The sequence below is a fragment of the Rhipicephalus microplus genome, unplaced genomic scaffold (genome assembly GCF_043290135.1).
Source record: "Rhipicephalus microplus isolate Deutch F79 unplaced genomic scaffold, USDA_Rmic scaffold_21, whole genome shotgun sequence".
NCBI classification, from domain to species: Eukaryota; Metazoa; Arthropoda; class Arachnida; order Ixodida; family Ixodidae; genus Rhipicephalus; species Rhipicephalus microplus.
In genome coordinates this window covers 424267-447079 of record NW_027464594.1, presented here as the reverse complement: position 1 = coordinate 447079, position 22813 = coordinate 424267, and the positions used below count along the sequence as shown (strand labels likewise).

Genomic DNA, 22813 nt, shown 5'->3' with positions numbered 1-22813 from the left:
ATTTCCCCCGCCCCCGCCACCAAGTGGGGTACGTCCAGAGGGGCCGGAAGGCACTGTGGCGCTACAGAGAGCATCCGGCTGTGACTGGCCCACTTTACCGCGGGTACACGTGTCTACGTAACCACAATATCGACAGTCAACAACGAATATGCCCCCAGCAGGCAGTCTGTCCGCCCAAGAGGTACAAGTTTTTTCTGTATTGAGGTCATTCATGAGTGTTATTCGCACTCTATTGGATAGTGTACAGATCCCTGCCGCTAAATGCGCGCTGCAAATCTTGGACACACTAGAACCAGTTCTTTCCGGACTTCAGTAACAAGATGGCGCACCATAGACCACATCAGCTTTTCCGAGAAAAAGTCAAGCATGCTTCCATATTTCAGTGGAACGCAAGAGGTCTACAGTCAAGAATGCCTGAGTTCAGACAATTCATTTTTGAAAATAAGTTTCCCATCATCATCATTTGTGAAACGCATTTTTCGAAAATACCTCGAGTGTCGGGTTATGAATCGTTCGTTTCTTCATCATACATTGAGCGAAGTCAAGTTGGTGTGTACATCCGTAAATAACTCACTTACGTTCTCCAAAGAGTAGAGTCTCACAATGGAAATCGCTACGTGTGTTTATATGTTAAAAAGAAGTTGTCGTTTACGCTGATAGGCGCATATATAGCGCCGACACGTCGACTAGATCAGCAGATATTAAATGGTATATCGGCAACGACTCCAGCACCTTGGATATTGATGGGTGACTTCAACGCCCATCATTCATTGTGGGGAAGCATCAGGACAAATCGAAAAGGCACGAACCTAGTTGATCTCGCATCAGAGCACAGGCTTCAGGTACTGAACGACGGCAGCCCTACTTATCTCCGAGGAGTAACTTACAGCAGTTGCCTGGACTTGACATTAGTGTGGCATAGCATTGTCACGAAAGTCCAATGGTTCATGGATATTGAAACACATGGCAGCGACCATATTCCCACTTACAGTGACAGTCAGAGGTCTGGACGATTCTCCTTCCCCTGGACATTCAAGACTTATTGACTGGGAAGAGTTTCACATATCAGTGGAGAGCAAGTGCATGCACGAACCGCCGGAATCCATTGAAGAAGTGATTAGTTGTGCAATGTAGACTTCCACGAAGATATGTTCGAAAGAATCGAGACGTACGGCACTCAACCAAGAGTTGGAACAACTTCGAGCAGTCCGCCGACGTGCCGAAAGACGATACAGCCACACGAAATCTATCTCTGACCTCAGAGAATCCAGACGCGTTCAGAAAAAAAATCCAGCGTCGAATGCACAAACTTCATGAACGACGGTGGAAGAACTTTTGTGACTCGCTAGACCCTCGAAAGCCCTTGTCTCCCGTATGGGGGACTCTTCGAGGTATGCACTCGCATCCGCAACAGCGTCATCCCTTCGCCGCTCTGGCGCTACATCAACGTCGCTCACAGCTTGATGTTTCTGGGGAATTTTGTGCAAAGATCGCCGGCGACATCTCTATACCGATCGATCTATTGCCACAGGATGTTCCAGTCGCACGAGATCAGCAAATGGAGGTTGCATTCACCATGGAAGAACTTCATGCGGCATTGAACACATGCAGACGCTCATCGCCCCAGGTCCGGATGGAGTGACCTATACTGCCCTACGTCACCTAGGCCCGAAGGCACAGCGCTGTCTCCTGGACATTTTCAAAAAGTCTTGGCATGATGGAATGGTGCCTGATGAGTGGAAGTGTAGCCGTCTGATGCCTTTGCTGAAGCCCGGAAAGTCTCCATTCGATTTGGCATCATACCGGCCTATAGCACTAGCAAGCTGCGTTGGCAAGGTCATGGAGAGGATGCTGCTTACACGCATGGAATGGTACCTGGAACATTATAACATCTATCCTGGTGCTATGGCTGGTTTCTGACGAGGTCGGTCCTCAGTTGATAGCGTTATTGACTTAGTGACCTCTGTTCAGCATCAGAAAGCTCAGAAGCGGCTGTCGGTAGCTCTGTTCTTAGACGTGAAGGGTGCCTATGACAACGTGACCCACGAGGCTGTTCTCAATGCTCTTGAAGCAGCTGAACTTGGAGGTCGTGTCTTTCAATGGGTAAGAAGCTACCTCACAAAGAGATCCACGTTCGTTTTAACTGAAGATGGGTCTACGAATAAGTATTTCACAAGTCGTCTGGTGCCACAAGGCGGTGTTTTGAGTCTAACTCTTTTCAACCTGGTTCTCGTGGGGCTCACCACAATGCTGCCACAGACGGCTTATATATCTCTCTACGCTTACGATATCTGCATTTGGGCGTCCGGCGTGACACGGCCTCAAGTGAGTGCGAGAATACACAAAGCGGCAACAATGACATCGACATACCTTCGCCAGCAAGGTTTGACTATCGCCGCAAAAAAATGCGCAGCGGTGGCGTTTACACGCAAACCGATCTCTTATTACTCATGCATCGATGGCAGATCAGTTCCATATAAGAGCACTCATAGATTCTTAGGTGTCATCGTAGATCGTGACCTAACCTGGAGCCCGCATGTCACATACCTGAAGAAAAAGCTCATTGGCATTGAGAATGTATTCAAGTTCGTCGCCGGAAAATCATGGGGCCCATCCGTGCACTCCATGTTGCAGTTTTACACAGCCCTCTTTCTCGGAACTCTCCGGTACAGCTTTACTGTCCTGTCCAACACGTGCAAGGCTGACATCCGTCCGCTGCAAAGCGTAGAAGCCCAAGCACTTCGGACATGCCTTGGCCTTCCAAGATGCTCATCGACAGTGTCAACTATTGTTATTGCACAAGAAGAACCGGTCACAACGCACATCATTGTCGAGACGCTGAGAGCACACATTCAGCATTTATCTCGGCTACCGTCACATCATTTAGCGTGTTTGACAGCTCGGACGCCTCTTTTTTCGTACTTTGGTATCGTGACAAAACATCAGGACATACTACCACCTGGCTTCAAACTTGCGATGCATCCAGCAACTGCGCCATGGAGTCTTCGTCAACCTGACGTGCGCTTATCAGTTCCTGGAATCTTTAATAAGGCACGCATGTCAGCGCTAGCCCTGAAGCAATTGACTTTGCGTCTGTTGGACGAAAGGTACTTCGACCGCATAGATGTTTACACCGATGGCTCCACTAATTTCAACAGCTCCACAGGAGCAGTGGTTGTTCCATCTGAAAATGTGTTGCTTCAGTACAAGTTTTCTCACACCACGACGTCAACAGCAGCAGAGCTCGCAGCACTTCAAGGTGCAGTAAAGCACATTCTTCGCCAGCAACCTAACCAATGGGCCATCTTTTGCGACTCCAGGTCAGCCTTACAGTCAAAACGGTTTGTTATGCAGCACCGGTTACATGAACAATCAGTATATCAGATAAGGCACGACTACCACGAAGCGCTCACGGAAGGTCACGATATTGTATTTCAGTGGTTGCCGAGTCATTGCGAAATCGTCGGCAATGACCACGAAGATGAAGCTGCTCGATCGGCTCATGACCAAGACCAGCGCACGCCCATACCACTCTTGAGAACGGACGTTGCAAGGCTACTACAATCACTTGCTCGCCGTATAACTCTCCTACAATGGAATACGCAGGGTTTCTCCAACACGGGCCTGTATTCGATCGACCCAAACTTGCAACTTCGTTTGCCATCCGGGCTCCCACGATGCGCTGAAACTTTACTGTGTCGCATGAGGTTGGGCGTGGCATTTACGAATTTGTACTCTCGTCTACTTGGAATGGCGAGCACTTCGGCATGCAACGTCTACGCCTGCGAGGAAACGCTTGAGCACATTCTATGTCATTGCCCAGCATACCAGACCGAACGACGTATTATGGAAGCCAAGCTCTGTCAGCTGGATTCACGGCCGCATACAGAAGAGAAGATCCTGGGACCTTGGCCGACGGCTTCCCATACGCGCAAAGCCACGAAAGCCCTTTTGTACGTTTTAAGTACCACTGGGCTTCACAACCGCTTGTGAAAGAACTGTGCGAGACCGTGCTGTGTAGTCTCGAGCTGACTATTCACGCTTCTCTTTCTTACTCCACTTTTTTTCTATCTATTTCCGTTCTATTATTCTCCTTTTCCCCCACCCCAAGTGTAGGGTAGCCAACCGAGCCAAGCTTGGTTAACCTCCCTGCCTTTCCTCTCTATTTATCTCTCTCTCTCTCTCTGTCTCTCTCTTTTTAAAAGATTAGAGACTCCGCCTTCCACACCTAGTGTGTCCAGTATTCCCCACAATTCCTCTTGAACCACGCTATCATACGCTCCCTTGATATCCAAAAATGGTAGCCACAGGCGCCTGTGTTCCTTTTCTGCTATTTCGATGCACTGCGTCAATGAGAACAGATTGTCTTTCAACATCCTGTGCTTTCGAAACTCATTTTGCAGTTTCCGCAGCACCCCCTCATCCTCTATACGTGCCTGCAGTCTTTCCTTTTTAATCAGCATTGCCAGCCTGTATACCACTGATTTCACTGTTATAGGACGGTAGTTGTTTATGTCAGCTTTGTCCTCCTTTCCTTTTATAGATCATGCTCATTCTGCTAAGTTTCCATCCATCGGGGACTTCACCATCGATTAATGTTTTGCGCACTGCCTCTCTCAAAGTCTGCTTAGACTTCAGACCCAATGTCTTTATCAGCATAATTGAAATACCATCTGCTCCTGTTGATGTACTACTAAAAACCCTCTTCTCAGCCCTTTCCCACTCGCGTTGTGAAATTGGAGCCATTGCGCATTCAGGATTTGATACCGCCACCTCTGGATGAGCATGCATCTGAGCACCATAACCGCCAGAACACCACGGAGGGCAGCGCCGTATGTCAAATCGTCTGCACTTCATTTTGCTCCTGGCCTTCGAGCACTCTCATTATTTCTCGCTTTCGACCCTATGTGGTGAATTTCATTACGCTACAACAATAAATAAAAGCATTTTTATATCTCAAAGTTGTGATGGGTTCTTGCCTGAAGAACTTCATTTTTCTTTTCATTCAGCGCAACTGCATCACTGCCCTAGTTGAAAAGGTAATGACAACTTTCTTAATTATTGTAGCAAATGAAGTCTATCACTTTATTAAGATGCCTGTCACTACAGAGAGAAAAGCAATTGTTAAAGTAGCAACGAAATATTGCATTTTCTCCATTTAGGAGGATTTTCGACAGATCTCTTGAAACATTCGGTATAAATATTACAAGGATTAGCAACACTTTGAACAATAAAGCTGAAATGAATTGATATACTAGAGTAAAATAGCTAAATATATTTCTTACATTGCTTGTTTTATTTTGTGCTCATGCGTAACATAAAACTGAAAACAAGCAATGTGATAACTAAATACAGCGAACACAAATCTAGTACAACAAATAGTAGAAACCAGATCGAAAATGTAAAAATATCCTAATATGAATTACAAAATATTCAGTAAACTGTACAGCTGAGTGATAGGAGTAAATGATTTCATGATGCCATCACCCGAATTTGAAGATTCATCGTAATTGTTATGGCTTTACGAAGCGAAAACTTATTGCTATCCGCAAACTTGGTGTAGTATCACTATTTACAAAAAAATCTCAGACGTAATGAAATCACTTGAATGTTCACTTGTTATTTACTTAGATAGCAATATCTTTAGTTTAAACTGGTGACAATTACATGTTTGGTCAAACGTCCCGAAACCTCCTTATGATTACAGGAGACACCGTAGTGGAGGGCTTCGGAAATTTCGACCACCGGGGGTTCTTTAACGTGCACCCAAATCTGAGCACAGGGGCCTACAACATTTCCGCCTCCATCGAAAATGCAGCCGCTGAACGGATTCGGTCCCGTGACCTGCGGGTCAGCATCCGAATACCTTAGCAACCGGACATTAGATCAAACTGAAGCCGTTTGTTAAGAGTTTAAAAATCAAGAATAATTAGTTGAAAGGCTGATTTGTAGATATGTCAAAAATGGCGACACAGTTCAAGTCTGTGGCGTTTTTTTTTTTATTGCCCTCATTTCTAAGCACCACAAGTGCTTAGTATATACCTAGTTTACATATCACAAGGGAGAGCATCGGTGCTATCAGGAGATCATTTCAATGTAATGTAACGCGAAGACTGCAATTTTAGACATTTAAAATGAACCAAAAGAACAAGCAGGGTTTCGTACAGGCCACTCCAAAAAAGACAATATTCGTACTATTAGTCAGGTAATAGAAAAATTCGCGCATCACAGCCAACCCCTATGCATAGATTTCATAGATTACGAGGAGGTACTTGACTCAGTTGAGCCATCAGCAATATTTCAGGCACTATTGCATCAAAGAACCCCCCATAAACATACAGCAAAAAATTTTCAGTGGATCCAGAACCACCATAGTTCTACCTAAAGAAAGCGACATAATACCAATAAAGAAGGGTGTAAGGCAGGGAGACACGATCTCCCTAATGCTATTCAATATGTGTTTACAGGAAGTATTCAGGACTCTAGACTAGGAAGAGTTTGGGATAAGACTTAATAGAGAGTATCTTAGTAACCTACGATTCACTGATGATATTGCCTTGGTGAGTAACTTAGGGGACAAAAACAGCTCATGATTACTGAACTGAACACAGTAATGAGAAGACAAGGCCTGAAAATAGTATGCAAAAAACTAAGTAATGTACAACAGTCTTGGCAGAAAACCGCACTTCACGACAGGTGGAGAGGAGCTAGAAGTTGTAAAAGAATACGTCTACCTAGGACAGGTAGTAACCCCGGAACTGAACCATGAGAGCGAAATAACTAGAAGAATAAAAATGGGGTGTATCTCGTTCGGCAAGCATTCTCAAATTATGAATGATAATCTGCTACTAACCCTAAAGAGAAATATATATAACAGCTGCATCTTGCCTGTATTTACCTAAATAGCAGAAACCTGGAGGCTTACAAAAAGGGTTCAGCATAAATTTAGAACGACGCAGCGAGCTATGAAACAAAAAATGATAGGTGTAAAATCAAGGGACAAGAAAGCCGAGTAGGTCAGAGAACAAACCGTGGTTCAGGATATGATAGTTGCAATCAAGAAGAAGAAACGGGCATGGACCAGACACGTAGCACGTAGGCAGGATAACCGCTGGTCAGTAAAGGTTACTGACTGGATTCTCAGAGAAGGTAAACGCACGAAGGAGACACAGAAAGTTGGGTGGGTTGATGAAATAAAAAAGTTCGAAGGTATGCAACGTGGCAGCAGAAATCACAAGATTGGGTTGATTGGCGGATTGTGGGAGAGGCCTTCGCCCTACAGTAAGCGTAGTCAGACTGATGATGATGATAAAAAACCCAAGGCGGTGAAAATGTCCAGAGCCCTCCTCTACGGAGTCTCTCAAAATATTATGGTCGTTTTGGGGCATTAAGCTCTACATATCATTATCAAGAGTGCAATTTTGTAGCATTCGCTGGGATGAAAGATGAAGCTGATAAGTATTTGCCTTTGATGCCTGAACCTATATGAGAACATTTGAAGCTTGACATATCCGCTGGCTAACCTCCCAGTCCTTCCTCATTTATTCCTCCTCCTCCTCCTCCTTGACATATCCGCTTGAACAGACGGCGTTAATGTGCAACAAGAAAGGATCACGAAGCGTGTTGTATTTCAAATAAGCTGTGCCTTCTTCTGAATTGTTTTCAAGGTGGGCAGACAGCACGCGTGAACCTAAGATCCTTTTGTTTTTCACAGGTGCCAACTCAGTGAAGGCTAAAACGGCATCCTGCTCCACTGCACAATACTTTTCCTTTGTTTTGCAAGAGTGGACTTGCGCACTGTTGTCGAAAATCTGCCTTCCTTGTGTGCAAGCGCCTAGTTCTGTTTAGAAACAGTACTGCAGGGTGCATCACTTGAACCATGGACACATGGCAGCGCACGTTCTGTCAAATTTGTGCGTATACAAACATGGTGAGCTTTAGTGTACGCAGCAATGTAGCCAGCTCATGCTTAACAAAGCAAATGTGCATTTAATAAGCAGGTGGCCCAGTTCCAATTGGCTATTTAGCTAAGGAATCTATTAGTCTACCGTGTAAATCAAAGACGAGAGAACATGACACTCTGATGTGCACTGACGTCAAAGCCAAAATATTGGTATCACAAGTTGCTCAAAATATAAAACAAAAAAACTATAGTATACTTGAGCGTTTAAATAGTATCCTTGAACTTTGAAAAGAGTTTAGATAGTATAATTGACCATCGTTTTATCCTGCACAAATTAAATTTTTGTCAAGCAGTTAAGCGAAAAACCATTGATAGCTTTCTCCATTAGTCGTGGAAATGTACCATCTGGCACAAAAAGCACACTTCCTTCCATCACATCGAGACCTCACGAAGGCAATGCCCTGGAGGCACGTGCCACCCTCCCGAGAGGTGAGCCACTTCGGTTGGAATTCTGTCATTCAGTGCCCACCTTTATCGTACGGCACGTGGCTAGCCTGGTCATGAGAGACGACACACGTGGCTGCGAAATTCCGGAGAAGTCAGTGAAAGCTGCTTCTCTCTTCCTCGTGTGTGGCCTTGGCCTCGTGGAAAGCAACCGGCAGGAACGCTCTTGCGCGTTTTTTTTTTTCTGAGGAGCTTCCTGGCGTGTCCGATCTCAGCAGATAATCTGTGCATGCGCCGGTTATTCGAGAGGGGCGCTGCCACCATCCTAGTTAGAGCACTCGGGGCACTGCTGGAGCACCTGCTTGCTTCAAGTATTTTAAATGCGAAGCAATTCTTAGCGAAGTTCAGCGACTTTGAGCGTATCTATCTATCTATCTATCTATCTATCTATCTATCTATCTATCTATCTCGCCTATGACTTTTAGTTCTCCTGGCCATTTCGATAATGCTATCGATACCGAAATGGGTAAAGCACAACGTGACTGTATAACCAGCATTAGTGACTAGTCATAACATGAAAATGTTGTGAATGTCATGATTTACATTTCATGGTCTTGCTGCTTGTACGCTGGTTTCATTCACATTACATACAGCAAAACTGGTAAGGTATAATATGACTGCATGGCGAACATAGGTGACAGACCCTAACGTGGAAATCATGGCATGCACGTCATTTAAGTGATGACACGCCATACCCATGTTGCATCGCGGATGTTTCGCTAGAATCATATAAACCAAATTTGGCATCGGGACGTGAATGGATGACGAAGGTTATGGCTGGTGCAAACATGACAATCATGAGATGCGTGTCATGTAAGAACATGACTAAAAGCACGCTCATAATGCGCTCACGGCCGTTTCACTAGCGTCACTTACACTAAATTTGGTATTGTGGGACGTGAATAGACGACGAAGGTAAATGACATGTCCGAACGCGATAATCATAACATAGAAGCTATATACGGCATAATTTACGTCCGCCTCGTAAAGTTGCGGTAATTTTAAAGTGACATAAGAAGCTTTCTCATTCGTGCTTCACATATCATGGATTCCCACTGTAAGTGGGATCTGCCTATTTTTGCAATTGGCACGAATCTTCGGAGCACGAGAAAATTCAACTCGGTGAAAACTTTAGTCCAGACCTCCCGTGCAAGCTACTGTATTTCAGCTTACACTGCGAATTCTTCTTAAGAAAAAAGAGCAGTCGACAGTGCTTCCATGTGGCAAGATAATTTTGGTGTGATTATGCACCTGCGTCGCTACGATGAATTAGTATTAGTTGTTAAAAAAATTACGGGACAGTAAAGCTTCGGCTTTATGAGTTGAACGTGATAGTGACATCCTGTTCGTAGTGCGCACTTTAAACATATACCGTTACCCCCATGGTGCTCTGCGTACTTTAAACACAGTGCATGAAACCTTTTCGAATCGGCTATGCACCCACTACGTGGCCTTAGGGAATAGGCATTGACAAAAATTATTCTTTTCGATGCTGGGACCCTCATGCGCCGAAAACGAGTGCCTTTACCGCTAGCCTACACACCCATCCGCGCACGAAAAGAATACATCTACAGCACACCTAAACCACACAAATTTGTACCCATTCTGCAAAATAAACCAAGAAAAACAACACTTTCTGGTCGGACTTTACTTATTTTTGTGGTAAAGCATAGAACGTCTTCAGTGAGACACGTTGTAAAGTGGATGTAGAAAATTGCACAAATCAATAAAGTTTCTTCTTTGCAAAAATTTGAGGCCAAACTTAGTTTTTCATTGAGCTCTTGAGGCGGCTAATGTATGTCGTGACAGAAGAGGGAAATGAGCATGGGTGCGCCATCTTGCGGTTAGTCAAAGCCTATCTTCCTGGGCTGCGAAATGGCTCGAGTGACCACTCTTTATATAGTATGTTTCTCTACGCTGTCTTCTTAGCAAAGCGTTAGAAACACTTTCCTTTTTAAGCATAGCGTTTCATTGTCAGCGCAGCATGATAAACGTTATGGACCTTAGAATTATTTATCTGTCCCTTCTCTAGTATAAAGAAACACATGCAAAATATTTTCGTGCTGTTATGGTGCTTCAGATATGCCCAATAATTGCTTTTAAAGATGATAGTCCTTCTTCGGGACCTTCGACGCAAACATTTTGGTCTGTCTGTCTGTCTATCTCTCTGTCTGTACATTTGTCTGTTTGTCCACACTTAACGGTACCCTAAACGGCACCAAAGTGGCCAAACGATACACCAAACAGCCGTTCTCATACGCAGCGCTCACCAATATTGCTCAAGGTTCAGCGTTAATACTTGTGCGATTGTCATACGAAAAGCAAATATTGCGCATATGTGAGACACCGTAACAACACGTCAATATTATGTATGTGTTTTTTACTAAAAAAGGCATACATAAGTAATTCTAAGGACCATAGCGTTTATCGCGCTGCGCTTACCATGCAGCACTTGCACGAAAAGGCAAGTGTTTCCAACTCTTTGCTAAGAAGGCACGGTGGTGGCACCTACCCGTCGCCTTCCGTTCTACACCTTATCACCTCAGAGACGGGCACGCACGCCGCGTGCATCGTTTTCCAGGATAACTTCCAAATAGCGCTCATGTCTCACGGTTGACGTGACTTCATGCGCTCACTCGCCTCCGCTGCATGCTCGAGGCACCCTGACGCAGCATCTCCGTAATACCATTCACCAGCTTTCTTGCGCAGAACATCGAATAAAGTTTTGTTCACTCTCTCTAGACGCAAGACTTCCGTCTTTCGACGACATTTGCAGTGTAACATGTAGATACGGGGCCATTTTTTTTAATTGACAATCGCACAAGTATGAACGCTGAAACTTCAGCAATATTGGTGGGCGCTGCGGATGGGGTTGGCCGTTTGAGGTATCGTTAGGGCGGAAAAACAAACAATTGTACAGAGAGAAAGAGAAAAAGACCGATATTGTGTCTAAATACCCCAAAAAAAGGCTATAGTCTTTAAAAGCAAGGCGCTTGGTTTACCCTAGATACTATCAGGCCCATAGCACTTACATCGAATCTAGTAAAACTCGTCGAAAGAATTTTATATATTCGTGTAGATCATTGGATGTCAGAGAAAATGACACTGAGCTCATGTCAAATTTGATTCAGACGTGGTTTCTCTGGTTGGTCTGCGCACGTTGATCTCAAAAGTAAAATTCAGCTTGCTCAATATCAGGAATATTGTTCCGTTTGGTAACTTTACGTATCACGAAAGCTTATAGAACTGAGAACTGCCTCAACACTTTGTGGCCGTGGTCCATGCTTTCTTAAGTGATAGAAAATTTTACTGCCCACAGACTGGTACCAATTCTTCCAAATATAGGCAAACGAGAGGTCTGCCACAAGGGTCAGTACTATCACCCTTATTATTTAATGTACTACTATGTACCATTCCCATACAGCAAGTTGTACAGGTCTATATATATACTGATGACATCGCATTCTTTGCTGCGTCGGCGACATTCACACACTTTACCTATTTCTGCAGGCATATATGAATATTCTGGGAACGTAGCTAGACGATATTAACTTATCACTCAATAATAACAAAAGCGCAACTGTAGTTTTCACGAAGGATGCCCCAGTGCAAATTTCACTAATGTACCGACAAGATGCCATACCTCAGGTTAAGTCACTTAAGTATTTAGGGGTAACCTATACACCAAAACACTTAACTAAAGTCGCCACATAGAAAACATGGCTGCTAAGGGAGCCCGTGTTGTAGGAATGCTTCGTAGGCTCAGTAATTATGGCCGGTTTGCGTAGAAACGTGCTTGTCATGATTTATTGCATCTGCATTCGACCGATATTAGAATTCGACTGTGTGTTGTTTCCTTGTGCTCTGACCAATAAAGTTCGACTACTTAATCTGTTAGAACGCGAATCACTACGGTTATGCCTGGGGCTACTTAAATATGTTGCCAACAACATCTTATATGAAGAATTTTCCCTGCCTTCTCTTAATAAATGATTTTGTATTGTAACAGTACGAAAATTCTTAAAAATATATGCATTACCTCAAAGAAGGTCCCAGTATGTGTTCGTTATCTAGCAAGCCTCAATTTTTTAACTACTTGTGATCTATATTGCAGAGCCCTAAAGTTATTTTTGCACAGAAACTATTAGACGCCTTACAAGTTCACCAATGGGAAGTACTTGTACTCAACACTGTAGATGAAATGAGAATTGAATCTGATTACATATATCTTAATAATGCTAAAACTTTACCATATCAGTATCTAAATAGCGTTTTGGAAGATAATTTCGCCAATCTAGAAACATTCGTTGTGATAGCGACGGATGCTTCCGTTCGTGAAGAGAAGGCAGGTGTAGGAATCGCATGATCCTCTCTTGATTGGACATTCTCAATTCGATTACCCGGCTTTACCATGTTTACAAAGCTGAGCTACTCGCAATATTTCTAGCATTGCGTAAATTGCCCCAAGGTCTGTCAGCGGTGGCTGTTCTAACAGCTGTCTCTCTGATTGTGCTGCCTTACTGAAGCGCACTAAATTTTTCACGCACACTTTAGAGGCATTCTAGTCGCTAATTCTTAGACATGTGGGACTCGTTCGACTAGTGTGGGTACCAGGTCATAGAGGTTTAGCTCACAGTGAGCACGCAGATGCACTATAGCTATATCTTTCTTTGATAGTCATGTTCTGCCTAATTTTACCTACGTCTGAATATATCACAGCAGCGAATTTCGAAAAACGTACAATCGCCAATGACTTCGAAAAACATCCTGTGTTTTCATCAGACAATCCAGAGCTAAAATTCCGTTGGAAGAGCAGGTGGTGTACATCACAAAAGGAGGAAATATTGATTACAAGGCTGTGTTGTCGAGTCCCTTCATCGAACTTTTACCTTCACAGGTGGGGTATGGCACAGTCGCCTTTATGCCTTCACTGTAATAAGAGTGAATCTCTACAGCACTTCTTTTTGACATGCCGAATATTTGAAAGTCAAAGGAAAAGACTACCATATTAACTCCTACGAAAGTTGGGCTTACTCTTGTGACTTACGGTGATTTGGAGCAATCGCATTTGGTTTTAGCCACAGGAGCGTTTTCTACGCTGTTACAAAGCTTTACGAGAGTCTAAAAGAATGGAATACTAAACGTACCTAAATTCCCTTGATTTTGGCATAGACGCTTTTTGTGTGTGTGTTTATTACGCTATTCCTTTCAAAGTTTTTTTTTGAAATCCTACAAGTTTAAACATTACCTGTGCTGCATAATGAAACCTCTTTCCTTCAAGAAGTGAATCGGTTTAATAAGCAAGGCACCATCCAATTCATGGCCAATTCCCCTTGGTGGGTCGCACCAAGCTGTTGAAACCAACCAACCGTTGGTTGCAACGCTTGACCACGCATTGTTACTGCAACATTTCAAGTTGCATTGTGAAGCAGATATACAGGACGCGTGTGTTTGTGAAGAATAAAAGCTACTTTCACTGCATTTCCAAGCAGAGGAACTTCTTTTCGCCGTTTTGACTAGTGCACGCGTGGCTGTGTCGTATATCATCCGCTTGCTACGCAAACGACCCGGGTTTGATCCTCAATCGGACCCCCAACAACCCTAGTTCGGTCTCTATACTCTGCTCCGGTTTTTTTTATCATTTATTATAATTTCACTTGCATTGTTCTCGATTTCTGGGTTGCGCAAAGGATGACGATTTTTCGCTCACAACCAACAACGCCCTCGCCAACACCGAAATTTCTGCGAAACAAGTTTTTCAACGCTGTCACGTCAAAACGAGCACACAATCTCTGTCGTCATGCAAGCGAAAATCATTGTTAGTGAACGTCATCAGGCCAGTAATTACAGTATACGGAAAAGAACTTCAAACTCCGTGAGCTGAAGACGGGATAAAAAACAAACCAATCGAATAAAAAATAAAGCTTCTTGAACATCTTTTTCGTCCAAGCTACGTGCATTTTTCATACATACTGTGTTGTCAACGCACACCTTCGATCGCAGTGATGCCTTAAACGTGAACGATTATGAAACGGTCTCCGTGAAGCAGTCCATAGAAGCGAGTCCATGTCATAGGACGGCCTATATACTGTCCAAATGACATTTGAAAAGTTTACCGTCACAAAAATCTTATGAGCAAAATATTTCCTACTGCACAAGAGATGGATCAGTCCGTAAAAGGCTATAGATGGCGACACACACATTGCGGCAGATGAGTAGTAGTCCACTCCGCGGGTGGACTACTGCTCATCCTCAACGGATCCACGGGTGGACTACAACACGACAGGGCGTTTCCGAAATGCGTGAATTCCATGTTGACAGTGTTTTTCATTAGCTTACTGACAACGGTACAACTTTTGAAGACATTACTTCAATAGTTTTGTTACGTTTAGTCGTAGAACAATCTGTTGAATCAAAGCATTTTTTTCAAGCACGTATGAAATGTACTTAAATTGAGAAAATGTTTCTTACGGTTGCGCGATAGCTAAGTTTCCACAAGGTATACGTAATGGGTTGCACAGACAGTTCAAGGAAGGTACGTAGCAACAGCCATCGCAGGTACGTGGCATGATTGCACTAACTGCATCCACGGGTCTGCTTATATTTTATGTATAAGCGACAGCGCATTCGCATCAACCGCAATTTAAAATGGCGCATGAGAACATGAGCATGTGCCATACAGCTGTCACTGTCAGGAAAAAAAAAAGAAGACACACCCATTGCATCCCGCCTGTCTCTGTTTCTTCGCCACTGTACTTCCCTGAATTCCATCTTCCAGTGTGAATGTTGAAACGCACCCACTATGTAATTTAGATTGCATGAATGTGCCACGAATTTCATGCAAGGCAGGCTGTAGAGCACTTGCCAGTTGACGGGGATGGGGTTGAGATGGTGTTAACCCTTTTACCCCCGCCCATGCCGCATTCATTACCCTTATAATCTCTGTAGCAATCGATGGCTCAGAAAAAAATATTGTAGTGAAAAGCCCGTCACGATATAAATATGGTATGTGACGTACATGTTCTTGTGAGCAACTATAGTGATTGCTTCAAGCCTAGAATCTAACACATGTGCATATCGATAGTGCGCCCCATGTCAGGCTATATAGCCTTTCGCCTCTGCTCCCGATCCTGTAAGAATTTCAGGACAAATAAACTTCAATTCAATTCAATTCAATTTCTGTTTGTCATTCCTCTCACTATATGAAACCCTGCATACCTAGGAAAGAAGTGTAAATTTAAGAGCTCGTTTTCTCTGTTTGAAAAAATTATAATTGAGAACTAACAGACAATAATGCCAAGAGAAGTATACAGAATATTAAAGAAGTAAGCCGAGAAAGCACGAGTATATATAGCAGTACCGCACAATTCGTGTCACACCTCTTGCTATAAAGAAAAACTGCATGCATGAAAGGCGCACCGACTAGTCTCCACGGTCGACGAGGTTTATTTCTGTAAAGACAGCGGCGCGATCTTACGGTGGCTTTTTCTTTGTCTAGAGTGGTTTCGTGTGCTCCAAGGATGCCCGTCCTATTACTACAATTGCCGATGCGTGTTGGTCGCGAGTGCATCACTTCAGAGATTGTTGTTCTGCTGGTGTGTGTCGAAACTGTATACAGCCATCCGCTCGAGCAACTCTTTCGGGAACAAAACACAAACTGATTCCCTATGGTCCTGCAGTGGTCATGCGGGCTTGCAATGATGCGATTTATTCTTTCCTAAGTGTCTCTAAAGTACAGGGAATCTGTGCGCATGGCGTTCGCGCATCGCATGGACGCATCTAAGCTTAAATCAGCGTTTTACATGGCCAAACGTGAGTGTTCATGAATTTTAAAAGGCATGTCGTATTAAGAGTGCGCGGATTAGTTTTTACCCCCTGGGCTCCTTAAAATCTAAGTATGTGCATGTCTTTGCATTTAAGCCTCGCCGAGATGTGGCTGAAGTGACGAGCAGGGGCATGCTGAGAAATAGTTTTCTGGGATATATATATATATATATATATATATATATATATATATATATATATATATATATATATATATATATATATATATATATATATATAACCGACAATAATGCCAAGAAATGTATAGGGGAAGTTATTAGAACAAATAGAATGTAAATAAGAAAGAAGTGTAAGTAATAAGAGAAGTGTAAGTAATAGGAAAAAAGTGTTCCTGCTCATGGCTGGTTATTTTTTCACCCTCTTTTCTTATTTACATTTCATTTGTTCTAATAACTTCCCCTATACGTTCCTTAGCATTATTGTCTGTTATATCTCATTAATACTGTGTCAAAAACACGGAAAAACGAGCCCTTAGGTACACACTTCTTTCCCTTATTCATTAACGAGGATCTCGTATTGGCAGACATGGTGTCATTAGGTTGTATACCAGAGACTATTGGTCAGCTGCCCGCTCGTAATAAGTTCACGTGCTACGTGACGCCACACATGGGCATAAAAGAGTGTTTCACACTCACCGCTTGGCTACAGAGGGCGCTGACTGACACTCCCACATCTAAATTCACATATAAACCCAAAAAAAAGTGGGTGGAGGAAATGCCGCTGTGATAGCTCAGTGATTAGAGCATCTAACGCGTTTTTCGAAGGCCGTAGGTTCGTTTCTTGCTCACGGCTGGTTATTTTTTCACCCTCTTTTCTTTCTTATTTACATTTCATTTGTTCTGATAACTTCCCCTATACATTCCTTGGCATTATTTTCTGTTATATATCCTAAATATTGTGTCAAAAACACGGAGAAACGAGCCCTTAGGTACACACTTCTTTCGCTTTTATATATATATATATATATATATATATATATATATATATATATATATATATATATATATATATATATATATATATATATATATATATATATATATATATATATATATATATATATATATATATATATATATATATATATATATAAACAATGAAGTGCTAACATAGGAAAGTAAAAGTTCAAAAAAATCAAGCACGTAGGAAAAATTGTTTTGTAAAGGACTGACGTTTCGGCCGCGGGACCGGCCTTCGCCGAGACCGTCCATATAAAACCAGCCGAGACCGTCCATATAATTGCTATTGCAATAAAACGAGGGCGCAAATAACGAGTGGAACTCACTGCCAATATGATCAGTGCAAAGTATACAAGCATTCAAACGTCTTCAGGATTGATTGATACGTGGGGTTTAACGTCCCAAAATCACCATATGATTATATGAGACGCCGTAGTGGAGGGCTACGGAAATTTCGACCGCCGGGGGTTCTTCAACGTGCACCCGAATCTCTCTTTGGGATTGATGTTTGGTTATGTTAAGAATGTTCCTTTGTTGTGTGCATATTGCTTTATTATTGTTGAGTGTATATAACTTTATTATTGTTGCTTTGTTGTGTAAATATTGCGTATCGCTCGCTTACACTTTTTAAGATGTTCAAGGTGTTATTACTTTTGAGCTATATATGCTTACTAATCAGACACCTTCTTTCTTCTGTTTATTTTTCCTTTCAAAGCACTGTGTGTAAATCTCTATCCTTTACAAGTGCACTTTTTTCCCTCCTGCTAGGGCCATGGTGGGCCTGCAGTATCCGTTAAAAAAAAGCAACAGCCAGTTTCAAGAGCAGGTTCATCTTCCGCGAGCTTGAAAGGCATGGCGTCCTTTTGTAGGGACTATCGCGAAGCGGGAAGGAAAAAAACAGAAACGCGCGAGACGCTTGGCTCGCCTATCCGCGAAAGGGTTGGGTGAATTCATGCTCCGTAAGCGGTCGCCGCATTATTCGGAGGCCTTGACGCCCGCATTGCGTAATGGGAGCACTTGGTTTACCAGCGAGCGAAAACGACTTCGCGTGGCCTACGAAGCTGTCCGGCAATGCTACGCTCGCCTGCGAATGTGTACAGAGAGCGAAGGAATACGTGGACGAAATCTACGAAATGATATAGAAATATATGGTAACAAAAAATAAAAAATGACTGCAAGATAGATCAATCATGCCTCATCAGATCGACCTAGGGATCAATGATGTCCTGGCTTGACTTCTAATTTTTAAGGATCACTTATCTTTTTATGCTGGAAAGTTTAAAATAAATGCACTCAATTAAGCCTCGCTAATATTTGCCTGACCATATTGCATTTCCATTGCTTGATATCTCCATGACATTGTTGGCGAGCCTTGCAGCAGGTACCACAATTGCCAAAACTGTCCTAAGCGTTTGATCAAAGCACTATAACGTTGTTGAAGACGCATAATAGCTATGTCTTGGCTTAAGTCGTGTTTAACCAAATAGGGTGAGCACAATGTCAGCCTATGATTTTTGCGCTTATTACGTGTTTAATGATAAATGGAGTATCCGAATGCTACAGTGGAGATGGCACAGTATTGAGCAAAAAAATGTGCATCATCTATTCTATACGTGCCTAATGATAACAAGAAAAGACCACTCAATATTCCATGCGTCCTTTTTGAGGACTCAAGTAGCAAATAAATCCGTAGTTACTTTTTGGTTCATGGTTGCAACGTGTTACACAACTTATGTGTCATTTCCTAATGATAGAAAGGCCAATCACTCAACAAAAATTTTGGATAATGTTTTACGTAAAATGCAGATAAAGACAGAAGTTTCATGACGTACTTTCATAATGCTTCATTTGGCAGCAGTCACTTCTGTGGAAGATATACGAGCATGAATAGTTAGCCACCTGATCTGTGACCGGAGTCAAACCCTCTCATGTTTCGCTGAGCTATCGAGATTATAAGGGCACATTAAAATTTCTGGACACAGTGTTAATAGACAAGAGGATGATCAAACGCGTCTTATGGTGAATACTCCATGTTAAGGTGCGTTGGAGAGCCTTATCATGCGTAAGCCGGCTATTTAGGTCTTAAAGAGTAACCTCTCGATCATGCCCTCTTGCGTGACGTCACCGACGGCTGCTGTAGCCACTCTCTCGAGCGCGCAAGTAAGTTTGAAGATTGGTGTCCAACCTCTACTTCGCCTATGCTCGACCTTATACGGTTGATAACGTGCGTTTGAGCAGTACCTTTCCTTTCACTAGAGTTCCTTTCTGAACATTTTTCCGGTTATTGATTTCTCTTTGACATACGCCGATCAGTTAGCTCATGTGGACGCTCTACTGCACCATGTTGTTCCGATAGCACATGCATGCCCACGTAAAGTCGTCCGCAAAGTTTTTCCAGGCAGACTTTCCCTGAGCGCACTCTTTTTGTTAAACACTACGAATACTTCTTATTCTGCTTACCTGCTGCCGCATTTTTCTCTTGGTAATATACAAAATTGAACGGATATCGCCGCTCTTCATTTGGGAATGTCCTTTTCTTTCCCTTTCTAACACATCCTTCGTCTCTCAAACGAAACAAGTCTCTCGGTATTTTCTTAGAGAAGCTTTTTATAAAGTTAAATTCAGTCCCACAAACCAAATTTCATTGCCAAGACTGCACTGGTGAATTTCCAAGTTGGTTGTTAACGCTTCGCCATGCGCCTGCGTTCAAATGTGATCGACGAGGTTTTCACAGGGGAACGGTTGCTCCACAGTGGTTTCAATTACACCAATTTGTGTGCAACCGAGAAGCACTGCTTCCTTCATTCAACATTTTCTCACTCTGATATGGCATTGCATCGTGTAAAAGTGGCTTTCTGTCGCGCAACACAACAGACGGGTGTACCGATAGCGCGCGTGAAGCTAATAGTGCATTTTTTCACGTGGTGAAGGAATGCCGTTATGGCTTTACAATCAACTGAAGGACAACATAGGTTTAACAGGGTAACAAACACAATGGTGCCGACACAAAGCTTTGTAATTGATTGATATGCAGGGTTTAACGTTCCAAAGCCACCATATCATTATGAGAGACGCCGTAGTGGAGGGCACCGGAAATTTTGACCGCCTGTGGTTCTTTAACGTGCGCCCAAATGTGAGCACATGGGCCTTAAGCATTTTTACCTCCACCAAAAATGCAGCCGAAGCAGCCGGTATTCGATCCCGTGACCTGCGGCTCAGCTTCCGACTACCTTAGCCACTAGACCTCCACGGCTAGACAAACACTTTTGTAGAAGAAATATTACAGGGTCGTGCTCAATCACTGAGAGTGCAGTCACGTTAGTAGTAGTAGCTATTCTATGAATTCATCTTAACTTTCTGCTTGTGGCGTTATATAACGCATCTGGTTTACTGACTACACCTGATCTATCCTTAATAAGCTTCAATTTTAAGGTATTCCCAATATTCTAAGCGCGAAATAGATGGCTTGCAGTGGCCTCACAGAAGACGCTATGCTGTATACTGCCAACACGATGACATGCTGGCGTTGTGGCACCGCGTGGTGTTATCGGTACATCGTAATTCTAGTACGGAGACCACTTACGCCTCGTCCGCATGCTCATGATCTTGAAGCTGTTTACCCGATTATGCGGCGCCGACAACACGGTAGCCACTATTTTGTAGCTGCTGTGCGTTATGAAGCTGCACCAGTGACATCACATCAATGACTAACATATGACAGCGCACGTTCGTTATCACGAGGACTGTTTCATGTAACATGGTATACTGCAATGCCAAAAGCCATTTAAATACACAAGGTAACAGTGTGCTTAAGTGTAGGATGTGCCTATCATTTCTGTGCCGGCAAAATCCGCATAAAAAAGACATAGCCATAAAGAGCCAATGCACTCGCTCACCCGACCATGTCGTATGGCGTCGGCTAGCACCACAGCCGGCGCGAGGAGCAAGGGATCGCGCGTCCCCTGAACTCGATGTCTCCGCCGCGCCAAGTTCGCCACGAACAGCAGCAACTCCGTGATACGGTCCAGCATACGCATCAGTATCTCGGAAACCAGCGGTCGCAACGTCGCCAACACTGCAGCCATCGCACCCTTCACTCGAAAGACGGTGTATGAATCAATTGTCCAAACAGCGGAATCTACACGTTCACAAAACGCGCGCGCCGAAGGACCAAGTCCCGAGCAGCGATAACGGCTTGTGTGTGGGTCAATCGGAGCCAGTCACACGACTGAAGACCGACTTCAAATAACTTTGCGCGCAGACGTGCGCACGCGCATGCCGGCACCGACGATTGAAAATGCGGTCGACAAAGAACAGACGATCTCGATCGTCCAAGCGGCCACACCAAAAGAATATTTAAGGACTCGAAAACGCACTGTCCAGCATCGAAGCGCGCACCGCGTCAACTGAGCGTCTGCCGTCCTGCGCAGGCAGATACGATGCCGGTACACGGTGTTCCGCGTCAGCGGCACGCCGGCTTCGGAGAGATACTGATACGGCCCCGGGAGTGGGCGTTCTTCCCGAGCCGCACGGCGAAGCAGGTCAGCTGGTGGCACTGCGGCCGAAAATCAAATGCGGAAGAGCGGCCTAGCGGGAGAAGCAGCACAGCTGACGAGAAGGAGAACGCCGTTCCCGCTGCCCTGGCGAGTGAAGCACTCGAGAGACGATGGCGAAACTGGCGGACGACCGAGAGACAGTACCGGGGCCCGCTCACTTCTCCTAGCGAAGAGGGAGGGCGCGGCACGGTAAAACTCCACACGTGCCTTCTCGACGGCGTCCTGCGGCCAGGCGCGTCATAAGGGCGACTTCTCTCCCACGCACTGCGTCTTATCTCGTGATGCACGGAGGCAGCGTGGCCTGCCACCATCCTAATAATCATGAAAGGGGCAAAAGAACATCTTTGTCATCTTTACTGAAAGGTTCGGAGCACGCTTATTCCCAAAGCATTTGTGTTCCTTCGGTCCGTAAAGTGGCAAGCCGGTCGCCAGACACCCCCTGTGCACTACTGGGTCTTCGGAACACGCAGTGGGGTCTCCCGATCCTCTCTTAGTCTTGAGGTGGTCCAGGTTCCGTGGGGGACGAGCCACCGGCCTATAATAAAGGATATGAAGAGCAGAAGAGCGAGGTTCAGCTCAAAAAGCAAGCTGAAGTGAGGAAATGTAGGTGACTGTGAGAAAGAGCGAGAGAACGGGAGAAATATCGCGTTCATGATTTACACCAAAGGGTCGCTTGCCTTCTTGCTTCGTATACAACTGCGTTCCATACTAACATCAGAAAGAGTACAGATGTATAGTTCTTGCGTGTGGTGTTTAGATTTCTACAGGTCACAGAAAAAAAAAGAGCACGAATAACGCTATTCCAGTGAAAATAAAATGACTGCTGCGCAAGTGCCTGGTACGCTGTGCAAGTGCTTAGTGAATCACAAACATGTGTTGTTGTTTTTTTTTGCTTTTACGTTACTTTGTTCGAAAACTTATGTGCAACTTTTTTTTGGCCACAGACATCGCATTGGTCGTTTATTACACAGTCTTGCCGCCAGTTGCACGGCTCACACTTCGGAAAATCTCGATAGTCTCAAATGCCACGGACAATGCGTGCCCAC

General features: G+C 44.0%; 1 protein-coding gene across 1 annotated transcript in view; it reads right to left on the bottom strand.

Annotated features, from left to right (window-relative positions):
• The window catches only part of LOC142785316 (fatty-acid amide hydrolase 2-like), a 79769-nt gene extending 57840 nt beyond the window's left edge, over window positions 1-21929 (bottom strand). The window contains exon 1 of the mRNA XM_075883754.1: window positions 21108-21929. Coding sequence (XP_075739869.1) covers window positions 21108-21296 — 189 coding nt within the window. The 5' untranslated portion in view covers window positions 21297-21929. The remainder of the gene's footprint in view (window positions 1-21107) is intronic.
• Between the last annotated feature and the right edge of the window lie 884 nt (window positions 21930-22813).